Source organism: Phocoena sinus, chromosome 16 (assembly GCF_008692025.1).
Source record: "Phocoena sinus isolate mPhoSin1 chromosome 16, mPhoSin1.pri, whole genome shotgun sequence".
Lineage (NCBI taxonomy): Eukaryota > Metazoa > Chordata > Mammalia > Artiodactyla > Phocoenidae > Phocoena > Phocoena sinus.
Genome location: NC_045778.1, coordinates 7065142 through 7077163, shown reverse-complemented (window position 1 = coordinate 7077163; position 12022 = coordinate 7065142). Strand labels below are relative to the sequence as shown.

Here is a 12022-nt window from a genome sequence, read left to right as displayed (position 1 = left end):
CTTTTCCAGTTAGCATCAAATTATGAATACTTGATAGTTTCATTCTAGGCTTTGCAAACACTTTTTAATGAATCTCTACCATTCTGTTGTATGGCTATCAATGTAAACCATTCTCTTTTCTAAAGCTTAGGTTATTTCCAATTTTTCCTTCTCAAAATGAGTTGAAATAATCACCTTCATCATAAATCTTGACCACATTTCTGATTCTTTTCTGACCGAATTCCTAGAAATAGAAGTGCCGAGTCAAACAATGGAGACTCTTTAAAGGCCCTTATTAAATGGCCATCCAGAATGGTCGTACCAATTCCCATGGCTCTGTGGCTTTCTCCGGCTCTCCTGGGGAAAACGAGTGGGTGAGTAGGAGGTGCAAGGAGCCGCAGCACCCCGGTCTGCAAGTCAGGCTACGACCAGATGGTGTTTCTGGCAGCCCAGCACGTGGGAGCTGGACAGGAGGCAGCTTACACTAATCTTTTATGTATCCTCTGGCTTTGATTATGAACTACCACAGAGCACACAGATATAAAGAGTCTTCTATACTTTTTTTTAAAATAGGAAGTTGAGATTTTCATTGTATGGGTGAAAAGCGAGCTGTCTTCTAAGTGGGGAAGACTTTCCCGTCTCTATTGAGATCTGCTCACGGCTCTTTAGTAATTTATAGAAATTGGCTACTGAAACCTATTAGTGTCTCATTTTTATATATCAGAGAACCGTTTAATCTAGGGTTATTTATAGCAGCCTCTATTTATTGAATCCTAAGTGAGATAACCCATAAAAAGCAGTTAGCACTCTGCTAGTCGCGTGGTAAATGCTCCGTAAACGGTGGTGTGTCTTAATAAGGGTATTAGCCTGCTTGATCCCAGAAATTTTACATACATTATCTCATCCTCACCCCAGCCCATGTCGGAAAGGAAACAGAGGGTAAAGAAGTTAGTAACTGGCCTATGATCACACACCTTGTGAGCGAAGGGGCAAGGTGTGAGTTCAGGTGTCTCTCCCTCCAAGCCCGTGCTCTTTCCATCAGAGCCTTAAACTCTGGGTTGGTTCTGGGTGACTTAGGAACTTATAGAGAAGCACTTGATGAGAAAAAGCAGTAACTATTTCTAATGCAAATAACATCAATAATAGTATGGGAAATCTAGGTGGCAGAATGAGTCCCAGTGCTGAAATAAATAGTTTTACGTATCCTGTTCCGTCCGATCTCTCATCTAGTAGCAGTATAGGCAGAGAATACTGCTGATGGTTTTAGAGCCCTTGACTAAGCCTCTTGTATCCTCAAGATCTCTCCTTTGTGTCCCTGCCTTGTCTCCCTGCTTCCCTCCCGCATCCAGTGATCACATCATCCTCCACCCGGGAGTACACAGTGACGGAACCCGAGCGGGATGGCGCTGCCCCTTCTCACGTCCACACTTACCAGTGGCGCCAGACCATCACCTTCCAGGAGTGCGTCCACGACGACTCGCAGCCGGCCCTGCCCAGCACCCAGCAGCTCTCAGTGGACAGCGTGTTTGTCCTGTACAACCAGGAGGAGAGGATCTTGCGCTATGCTCTGAGCAACTCTATTGGTCCTGTGAGGGGTAAGAGGTGGCAGCTCAGACTGGGCGTTGTGTGGGTCTGCCTGCACGGCTCTCTCGGTGCTTTTGACATGTTGTTTTTTGTCTCTTACTCTCAGTAAGAAGAAGAAAGTTATGCTGAAATAGCTCCCGGCAGAAATAAATGTCTTGTCATTTATGATTCTTAGAAAACCTACCTGTCTCTGTTCTGCTAACCTAAGGCCTCCTCATTATTCCATTTGGGGTAGAGAAGAATGATAATCCTTGAGTTACCTTGAAGAGTAGACCATCCAAGGGCTGCAGCTGCCTATGGCCGGGCATTTATTTTTATTTTATTTTTTATTCTTTTCCATTATGATTTATTGCAGGATATTGACTATAGTTCCCTGTGCTATACAACAGGACCTTGTTCTTTATCCATTCTATATATAACAGTTTGCATCTTCTTTTTTTTTTTTTTTTTTTTTTTTGCAGTACGTGGGCCTCTCACCGTTGTGGCCTCTCCCATTGAGGAGCACAGGCTCAGCGGCCATGGCTCACGGGCCCAGCCGCTCCGCGGCATGTGGGATCCTCCCAGACCGGGGCACGAACCCGTGTCGCCTGCATCGGCAGGCGGACTCTCAACCGCTGTGCCACCAGGGAAGCCCCAGTTTGCATCTTCTAACCCCAAACTCCCAATCCATCCCTGTCCTTCCCCCACACCCTTGGCAACCACAAGTCTGTTCTCTATGTCTGTGAGTCTATGTCTGTTTCCTAGATGAGTTCACTTGTTGTTGTTTCCATGTCACAGGTTGTTTCCATGTCTTGGCCATTGTGAATAGTCCTGCTAGGAGTGCATGTATCTTTTTGAATTGTCTGGATATATGCTCAGGAGTGGGATTGCTGGACCATATGGTAGTTCTATTTTTAGTTTTTTGAGGAGCCTCCATACTGTTCTCCATAGTGGCTGTATCAATTTACCTTCCCACCAACAGTGTAAGAGGGTTCCCTTTTCTCCACACTCTCTCCAGCATTTGTTTGTAGATATTTTGATGATGGCCATTCTGACCGGTGTGAGGTGATACCTCACTGTAGTTTTGATTTGCATTTCTCTAATAATTAGCGATGTTGAGCATCTTGTCATGTGCCTATGGATGGCCAGGCATTTAAAACACTCTGATACTCACTGTGTGCTCAGGGCCTGGGGAAATCCTAATCAAATCTGCTGAAAGTCAGGCACGGAGCCTACAACGAGCTTTCTGCCCATTGCGAGAGGCGGGGTCTAGTCTTGGGGTGCTTCTGGCTGCGTGGAAGGAGCTGCAGCTAGTGGGACAGCCCAGTGTCAGGTCTCACATCATCCAAATCTTTAAGCCCTAGGGGTTCTGTATATTTGGGGTCTAGGTGTGAAGGTCTTTCTCTTTTTCAGTTATTTTCGATTCTCCCTCTGTACCCAGGTCACTTCTCCAGCTAGTCGAGTTTGTCCTCAGCTCCATAAAGCAGGAGGGCAGGTGTCTGTCCCCTTCCTTTGACAGCTGTAGCTCCAGGCATCAGGGGTTGGCGTATTTTTTTCTTAAAAGGCCAGACAGTATCAATAAATATTTCAGGCTTTGCCAGCCGTGCAGTCTCTCTCAGTTCTGTGACTGTAGCACAAAAGGACCGTATGCAAGTGAATGGGTGTGGCTGGTTTCCAGTAAAACTTTATTTACAAAAACAGACAAATGTCCAAAGGGATGTAGTTTGCTGAGCCCGCCTCAGGTGACCCCCAGGTGACTCAGGAGTCGGCGGGTTTTCTGGTCATCAGTCCTGCCTTACTTTCTGGGGTTTCTGGAGGAATAAGAGTTTCTGAATCGTCACTGGGTTTCAATGTCTCTGCCTTCACAGACGGCTCCCCTGATGCCCTTCAGAATCCTTGCTACATCGGCACTCATGGGTGTGACAGCAATGCAGCCTGTCGCCCCGGCCCCGGGACCCAGTTCACCTGCGAGTGTTCCATCGGCTTCCGGGGAGACGGACAGACCTGCTACGGTACAGTCGTCCACTCTGACTTGGTGGTGGTGGGCAGTGGGGTGGGGGGCTGCAGAAACAGATCCTGTACAGCAGAGGGGCGAGGAAGAGGCAGCACCGGTGAGATAAACACTGATGGTCACGCTCTGTGTTCCCTCCGTGATGTTAGGGGTCCTGGCCCTTCCTTCATCTGGTCAGATGCCCTGACTCTAAGCAGCAGAGTAGAATTTATAAGGCCACACTCCACTTCACGTCGAGAATACATGGGCTTGAAGGAGGGGGAAGTCAGCGCTGTTTATAACACACGTAATATGACTCCAGCTGCGATGTACCCAGGCGTTGTTGTGTTAGGTGCTTCACAAACCCTAACTGATTTAATTCAGCAACTCTAATGAGATAGATTCTTTCATTTCTGTCTTTTAAACATTAGTTTTAATTGTGGTAAAATGCACATAATATAAAACTGATCATTCTGACTATTTTTAAGTGTACGGTTCAGCAGCATTAAGTACATTTACATTGTTGTGTGACCATCACCACCATCCATCTCCACAACTCTTTTCATGTGCAAAACGGAAACTCTATTCCCATTAAATAACAACTTCCCATCCCTCCCCTCCACCGCCAGCCCCTGGCAACCACTACAAATCTGATGATTCTAGGTAACTCGTGTAAGTGGAATCATACAGTATTTGTCCTTTGCTGTATCTGGCTTCTTTCACTTAGCATAGTGGCCCCAAGGTTCATCCATGTTGTAGCCTGGGTCAGAATTTCCCTTCTTTTGAAGGCTGTGAAATATTCCATGGCATACGCATACTCCTTTTTCTTTTCAATCCATTCATTTGTCTATAGGCACTTGGGTTGTTTAAATTCTTTTTTTTTTTTTTTTTTTTTTTTTTTTTTGCTTCAATTCTTTTTCTGTCATGAATTATGCTGCTATGCACATGGGGTACAAATATCTGTTTGAGACCCTGCTTTCAACTCTTTTGGGGATATACCCAGAAGTGGAATTGCTGGGTCACATCAATTCTGTGTGTGATTTTTTTTCGAAGAACCGTCATATGTCTTCCCCAGCAGCTGCACCATTTTATATCCCATCGCCAGTGCACAAGGGCTGCAATTTCTCCGCATTCTTGCCAACACTTGTTTTGTTTTTTTGGATAGCGGCCATCCTAATGGCTGGGAGGTCTATTCCTATTTTTACAGATGAGCCAGGGACATTGGAACGTTGGACCTTGAGTCTCTGACTCCAGTGCGTGTATTATACTGTCTTCATTGTACTTATTTTATTGCTTATAATTTCACTTTAAATACTTTCACGTAGACAGATTGATATTTATGTTTGTTACTAAATTTTAATCCACCGTCAAAAGGCAGTTAGTTGACTCCTGACTCCATGAAGAGTCCATACAGCAGAGGCAACTAGGGTAAGAATGTCGGAGCTTCCTAAACCTGCCACAGGGGCTCACCAGCAAATGCAAGGAGTGCTAGAAGTAAGCTTCCCTAGTGAAATGGGGGGTGTGCACATGTCTCTTTGGCCAGAATGATGAGCAGCCCCCTTGAATGACTGGGGCATAAGAATCTGGGGAGCCCAGCAGCCTTGGGATTTGGGAACGATGCCTTGGGTCCGGAATCCGTTGAATTGAATCCATTGGATGCCTCCAGTGAATGGCAGCTTTAGTGTGCTGATTTCACGTGAAGGTTAGCAGATCCTGCTGCTGGGGTATTGCTGCAGTTACTTCAGAGTGAAATTTATGTGAGGTGCTCATTGGAACGTCTGAAAGGATGGAGAGCAGGGACTGGGCTTCCGGGAACAGCTTGTACCACTGTTTAGCCAGCTCGCTGAGGACTTGGTCCGTGTGGTAGAATTCAATCTGAGACTCGCTTCCCTTGTAACGTACCACTGGGCAGGGGACATAGTTCCTACTCACCTCTGATCATCAGAGTTGCCCCGGTGTTTCCCCAAAGAGCCCAACAGTCTTGAATGGCTAAATTGGCTCAGGCCACTTTGAAACTGTGGTACTGTGTGTGTGTGAGCAGAGACCTCCCAGGCCATGGTGATGGTGATGGTGATGGACACCACGAAGGGATGAGGTGCCCCCATTTCTCCAGCGGAAGCCTATACCTCCTTAGTCTTTATGTAGCTGTGCTTCAGCTTCATAAGCCAACTGAATACAGCACGTCCCCTACATACAAGCCTTCAGGTTGCGAACCTTCAAAGCTGCAAATGTGCGTTCGCGTGTCCCGTCATGTAAGTTAGTTCACGTGTCTGGTGTACACTGTCACGTGCGTGCATCCTCTATAAGTGGTTGTGCTTTTGTGTACTTTACTGTACAGTACTGTATAGAGTATGGTAGTACAGTATCTTTATTTCAAAGCCAGATGTCCGGAAGCATGCGTAAAATCAGCGGTATATAGATGCTTTTGGTAGTTGCGTACCTAGGCTAAGTTTGTTGGACTTACGAACAAATTGGACTTACAAACGCACTCTTGGAATGGAACTCATTCGTATGTAGGGGAATTACTGTATTAGTAAAACGTGGAGCTACCCCAACCTGCTGACCCGTAACCTCTGGCTAATTCTGCTTTTGGTGCCTGAGCTTGTGGTGGGACTGCTTGCTTCATTTTCCCAAGGCACAACCAGCCCTGCTTTATGGATGGAATCTGTTGCTATCGTGGAAACCCCTCCGATGTGTTGGCCCAGGAAGACAGGTGTTTGTGCGCACTTCCTTTTGCCCTGGCAGATTTGCACCATGGAATGTGGGTATATTCCTAGTCAGGCTACTTTCTGTTCTGGGTCACGAGAATAAGCCTCGTAGTGTTAATGCATTGAGACACTGGGCTGTTGATAGGAAATTGCATTAAGCAGATCACTTCACATATTATTTTGACCTGGAAAGTGCCTCTGAAGAGAATGAGGGTGAGCCTTTTTCATTCAGTGTGTGTAGCGTTGATATAATGATAGATGACATTCAAAGTAAGGCTGGGCTTGATTAGACACTGCAGAGTGACCCTGCGAGCTAATTTGGAGATTTCCAGTTGAATCACAAGAGCTCTGGTGCCTGACAGAATGGCTTCCCTATATTTCTCAGTTGGGAGGCTGTAAGAGAGGGTTTTGCACAGTCTCTCATTGAGTGCGCTCAAGGCATTTAACAAATAAATCCCGAGGCTCTTCTCCAGTGAGAGCCTGGTGTTTATGAAAAGGACACATTTTAGAGAAACTTAAGAGTTGTTGAAAAGTAGCCACTCTGAAAAAAAGTCAAAAAGGAAGCAGCGATTACAAGAATAATCCAGGATTTTCCTGTTGGGTTAGGGAATGATTTATGTGAAAGGAAGCCTCTTCCCAGTGAAGACGTTGACCAGATCATGACTAATAAGAACAATAATCTTCAAGCAGATATTGTGATCTTTTATAAGGAACAGTTATCACTAGTTCACTGTTTCTACTAAAGAATGGATTAGAGTCCTAGCCTCCAATTACAGAAGGGAGGGTTTAAATTAGGCATTAGGAAGAATTTCCAAACGGTAAGGACCGTGAAGTAATAGCAGGGAGATGGCTAGGGTTTTGCTCTAAAAGAAAAGGAGTGGCCTAGCTTGGATTTTATGTGTAGACCTGCGTGGAGGTGGGGGTAGTGCTAGGGGACCATCCCCTCCCTCATCCCACGGGCCCCCAGGTCCTGTTTGCCGTGGTTCTCCAGGTACGGTGTGCAGGATGAGCGTCCTTCCAATCACCTAAGAAGCTTTCTAGAAACACGCAGTTTCCCTTTCCATAAACCTTCTAGGGGTGGAATGAAGCTTGGAAAATTTCCCCTGGTGATTGCGTTCTGTCCCTTTGATTGAAAACTGCTGCTCTGTGCTCTTGTGCTTTGGTAGTTGAGCCTCAGCCGTGGATCCCTGCAGTTTGCACAGCGTGTCCAGACATCTGGCCTGTAGTGTCCTCTGAGAGCTGTAGTGCAGAACACAGTGAATCAGAATGATCTTTTTCGCCCGTGTTGTTGAAGCAGCAGCTGGTGGATGGAGCTGGAAAGTCCACACTTGCTGAATATCCCTCCACCCCCATCCCAGCTCCAGCTCGTTAAGAGGCTGCCTTGGGAGGGGCTTTGTTCTGTAACCTTCCAGCTGTGCCTGGAGCTGCATTCTGGTCTGAGATCTTTTTTTTTAACTGCAGTATAGTTGATTTACAGTGTTGTGTTAAGTTCTGCTGTACAGCAAAGTGACTCAGTTATACACATATATACGTTCTTTTTTTATATTCTTTTTCATTATGGTTTATCGCAGGATACTGAATATAGTTCCCTGTGCTATACAGTAGGACCTTGTTGTTTATCCATTCTAAACGTAATAGTTTGCATCTACTAACCCCAAACTCCCAGTCCATCCCTCTCCTTCCCCCTCCCCCACTCCCCCTTGGCAACCACAATTCTGTTGTCTATGGCTGTGAGTCTGTTTCTGTTTTGTAGATAGGTTCATTTGTGCCAAATTTTAGATTCCACATATAAGTGATATGAGATCTTGTATCTTTTTAAAAATTAATTAATTATTGGCTGTGTTGGTTCTTCCTTGCTGCGTGTGGGCTTTTTTCTTGTTGCAGCGAGCAGGGGCTACTCTTTGTTGCGGTGCGTGGGCTTCTCACCGCGGTGGCTTCTCTTGTTGCAGAGCACGGACTCTAGGCACACAAGCTTCAGTAGTTGTGGCACATGGGCTCAGTAGTTGTGGCTCACGGGCTTTGTTGCTCCGTGGCATGTGGGATCAGGAAGATCCAGGGCTCGAACCCGTGTCCCCTGCATTGGCAGGCGGATTCTTAACCACTGCGCCACCAAGGAAGCCCCAAGGTCTTGTATCTTAAACACGTCACAGAAACTTATATTGCAGTGTAGTTTCAAAAGCTGAATGCCATTTGGTTTGGGTTTTTTTCTGAGTATAGGTCCAGCTACGGGGCTGAAGTGGCAAAAATGCCTGTCTTGTGCAATGTAGTCCAAAAAGCCAGCAGGGCTTTTGCCTCACCAGTGAAGAGACCGGCTGGACTGGCCATCGGAGGTGGGGCATGAGGAAGATGCACATGATGGAATTGAGGAGGGGCAGCTGAGAGGGGGAGGGGGTTGTGTGGTCTCAGCCACTCTAAAATCTTCCTCACACGCATCTCCAAGAGTTCTAAAAATGCCAGAAGTACCTGTGCACTCTGAGAGTGAGGTTGGCACAGAAGGATCTTGTGTGACCGTATTTATTTCAATCCATCAGTGGACAGGTGACCCAGGTGATGACAGAGTAGCTTGATTTCTTATCTGGGCCAACCAGCCTTCCTGTAGTGGTAGCCACAGACTGGCCTCCAATGCCAGTGGCCATCTGAGGGCTATGTTCCTAGAATCGGAACACCCCTGTGGCTGGTAGTGTAGGATAATAATAATAGGTACATTTCTTTTTTTTTTTTTTAATTTCTTCTTATTTTTTGGCCGCACCCCGTGGCATGCAGGAGCTTAGTTTCCCAACCAGGGATCAAACCCGTGCCCCCTGAATTGGGAGCACGGAGTCTTAACCGCCGGATGGCCCGGGAAGTCCCAATAGGTACATTTCTCAAGCAGGCTAGGCTTACATCCATTTTCTGTAATCTTCAGTAGAACCCCTCAAGATGAATAGTAGCGTGAGTACTCACCAATGGGGAAACTGAGGCAGAGTAGTGAGGCAACTTGACCGGGACCACACAAGCTGCTAAGGAAAGGAGGCAGGATTTGAACCTAGCTGTGTCCAGCTCCGGAGCATACGTTCCTTTGTTCCAGTCACCCCACGCGATGGCCACAGTGTTGTCCTGTGGGAGAGCATCGCTCACAATCTTATGAGTTAATGGTTTTCCTGTTAGTGCATTAAGCTCAGGATAACGTTCCAAGAGTCACAATTAGGCTTTAAACGGTCCCACTTTGCTTTGTCATTATCGTTGGAGAAAGGAAATATTTTTGAACAAGAGCATATTTAATTACGTTTTGTAGTTTAGGAACCTTATTCAGAGTCTGGAGACTTGTCTGCACGTCTTTCTAACACGTATTTGCCCATCTGATGTTAGTGGGCACCAGGCTCAGCAACTAACTCCAAAAGGCAGGGCAGGTTGGGCGGGGAGCGGGGAGTCCACATTTATTTAGGAGGCGGGCCTTGGGATCACTCTCAAATTATGCACAGAAAAAAAGATTTCTTTGACATCATTTTTGGAATATAAAAAGGTGTGTTTTAAAGTGGATCCATTTGCATGCCAAAATGCTTTCTATTTTATTATGTTTAGTGGTGTTTGAAAAGGTGTTTTGTTTTTTTTTTTTAAGAGTCTGCATTCAAACAAAAATTTGGGAGGAATTCCCTGACAGTCCAGTGGTTAAGACTTGGCGCTTACACTGCAGGGGGCCTGGGTTCGATCCCTGGTCGGGGAGCTAAGATCCCCCAAGCTGAGTGGCGAGGCCAAAAATAAATAAATCAATAAATAAGTCTTAAAAACATGTTTTTTGCCGTAGATATTGACGAATGTTCAGAGCAGCCCTCGGTGTGTGGGAGCCACGCAATCTGCAATAACCACCCAGGAACTTTCCGATGCGAGTGTGTGGAGGGTTACCGGTTTTCAGAGGAGGGAACGTGTGTGGGTAAGTTCTGTGGGTGACTTTTCAACACGAGTAATTCACATGACGTATGTCAGCACCTGTGTGAATGGTATTGCCCCAGGTAGTTGTCCTGGCTGAGATGGAAGATTCCCTGTACTGTTGGGGAGGACAGTTTACAAAGGTGAATCAGACTTCATTCCTTCCCTCCGACTGCCTGGAGAGTCACAGGTACAAGGAATAAGCAGTGTTGCCTGTCTACGCTGGTAATACCTTTCCCTCCTTATAAAATTCCTTTTAATTCTTTCCATTATTCTTTTAATAGCTATTCAAACAATTAGACATGTTTCTCCTTATAATTAGTGGCCTTGGGATTCACGTGGAGGGAACACCTTATAGGCATTTGTGTCGTTACTTGCCTTAGATTGAATTCCTGATTTACATCTAAAACTCCACTTGGAGCCTTTCTATTTACGTATTTCCATTTTACAAGCCACGGGTACTAGCATAACTTCATAGCCTATCAAAGTTAGAAGTTAAGCCTATTAATTAGGCTAATTATACTTTAGGTTGCTGATGATGGTGATGGGCCAACTCCAAAGAGCCAGATTGTTTAACTTTCCCCACTTTTTCCGACTGCTGCACTTCGACCTGTTGTTTCCAAGAATTTCAAGTTCAAAGATTCTTGGAGATTTCCAGGTCTGGAGGGCAGCATGCTAAAGGGGCCATCTGAACTCAACATTTCTTCCCAATTTAAAACAGATTCCTCTTTTACTGCATCAGTGAACCATCTCCTTTTCCTTTCCTTGCTGTTTACTAAACCCTAGCATGCTTTCTGTTTGCTCTGTCTTGAAATTCAGATGAGGCCGCCAAGGTCCTAGGGTGAGATGGTGTCTTGAGGGCGGAGGGAACAGGCCGTTCTCATATTTTGAGTATGACCCAAACATCTGTGAACTGAGAGACAGCCAGTCCCCTTTGCACAGAGCTGAGATTTCAGCTCTGCTAAAGTTACTTCTTCTTTTTTTTTCCATAAAGAACAACAATTTCTGTGAATTTGGCCTGACTTCCTTCTCTGCTTTTTGAGATGAAGGAGATTCAAAGATCTATTTTTTGTGGCAGCACCATTTGCATTACATTTCGGCTCAAGCTTTGGTGGTGGATCCTTTACCCCTTGGGTGGTGACGTGGACAGTCCTGGGGCAGACGTGTGTGAGGCATGTTGTGTCCTCAGTTTCTGTCTCCAGCCATTCCTGGGATCCACCCTCACGGAAGGGCTAGGGTGGGGTGCAGGACAGGTGGTGGGCAAACGTCTACTCCTAGGCATTTGATTTTGAGGAAGACAACCTCTCTGGGCCTCAGTTCCTCACCTGTAAAATGAGGTGATTAGACTGCATCATGGGCTTCCTGTGTCCCGTGGAGCCCTTGGAGATGCCCCCGGATCTGCCAGTGGGGAGGCAAGGACTATTTCACTTTCCTGTATATCAATTTCTGAGTAAGATTTTGTTTGAATAATGGATTCCCGCCTCTCAGAAGCAAGTGTGAAAACCACCTGAAGATCATTAAGTTCCACCAAGACCTGGCATCTAGGTTTCCTGATTCTCCCCCTGCCTGTGGCCCCCTGTGCAATTCCATCCCACTTGGCTTTTTGCCTCTTTTAATTGGCTCCTTTGAGACTTACCTCATAGAGAGATGGCTCACTGCCTGAAACCAAGTCTGCCTGAATGCATTCACGCACAGAGTCTGGCTCCTCACTGGATAATTTACTGGTCAGTTTCACTCTCCCGGAATTCCTTGTTAAAGCTATGTCCTGGGTCGAAGCCCAGGCTGGGACGGATGTCTGTCAGGTCAGAGCAGGGAAGGATGAGGAAAGAATCTGGATGGTTTAGGAGGCCGGCTCTGTGTCCTGACAGCTGTGAGG

At 46.1% G+C, this 12022-nt stretch overlaps 1 protein-coding gene across 3 annotated transcripts in view; it reads left to right on the top strand.

Moving 5' to 3' along the window:
* Positions 1-12022, top strand: part of NID1 (nidogen 1) — a 95359-nt gene that overhangs the window by 38924 nt on the left and 44413 nt on the right. For all 3 annotated transcript variants that reach the window (XM_032608238.1, XM_032608237.1, XM_032608236.1), the window contains exons 8-10: positions 1329-1574; positions 3411-3554; positions 10025-10150. In XM_032608238.1, coding sequence (XP_032464129.1) covers positions 1329-1574; positions 3411-3554; positions 10025-10150 — 516 coding nt within the window. The remainder of the gene's footprint in view (positions 1-1328; positions 1575-3410; positions 3555-10024; positions 10151-12022) is intronic.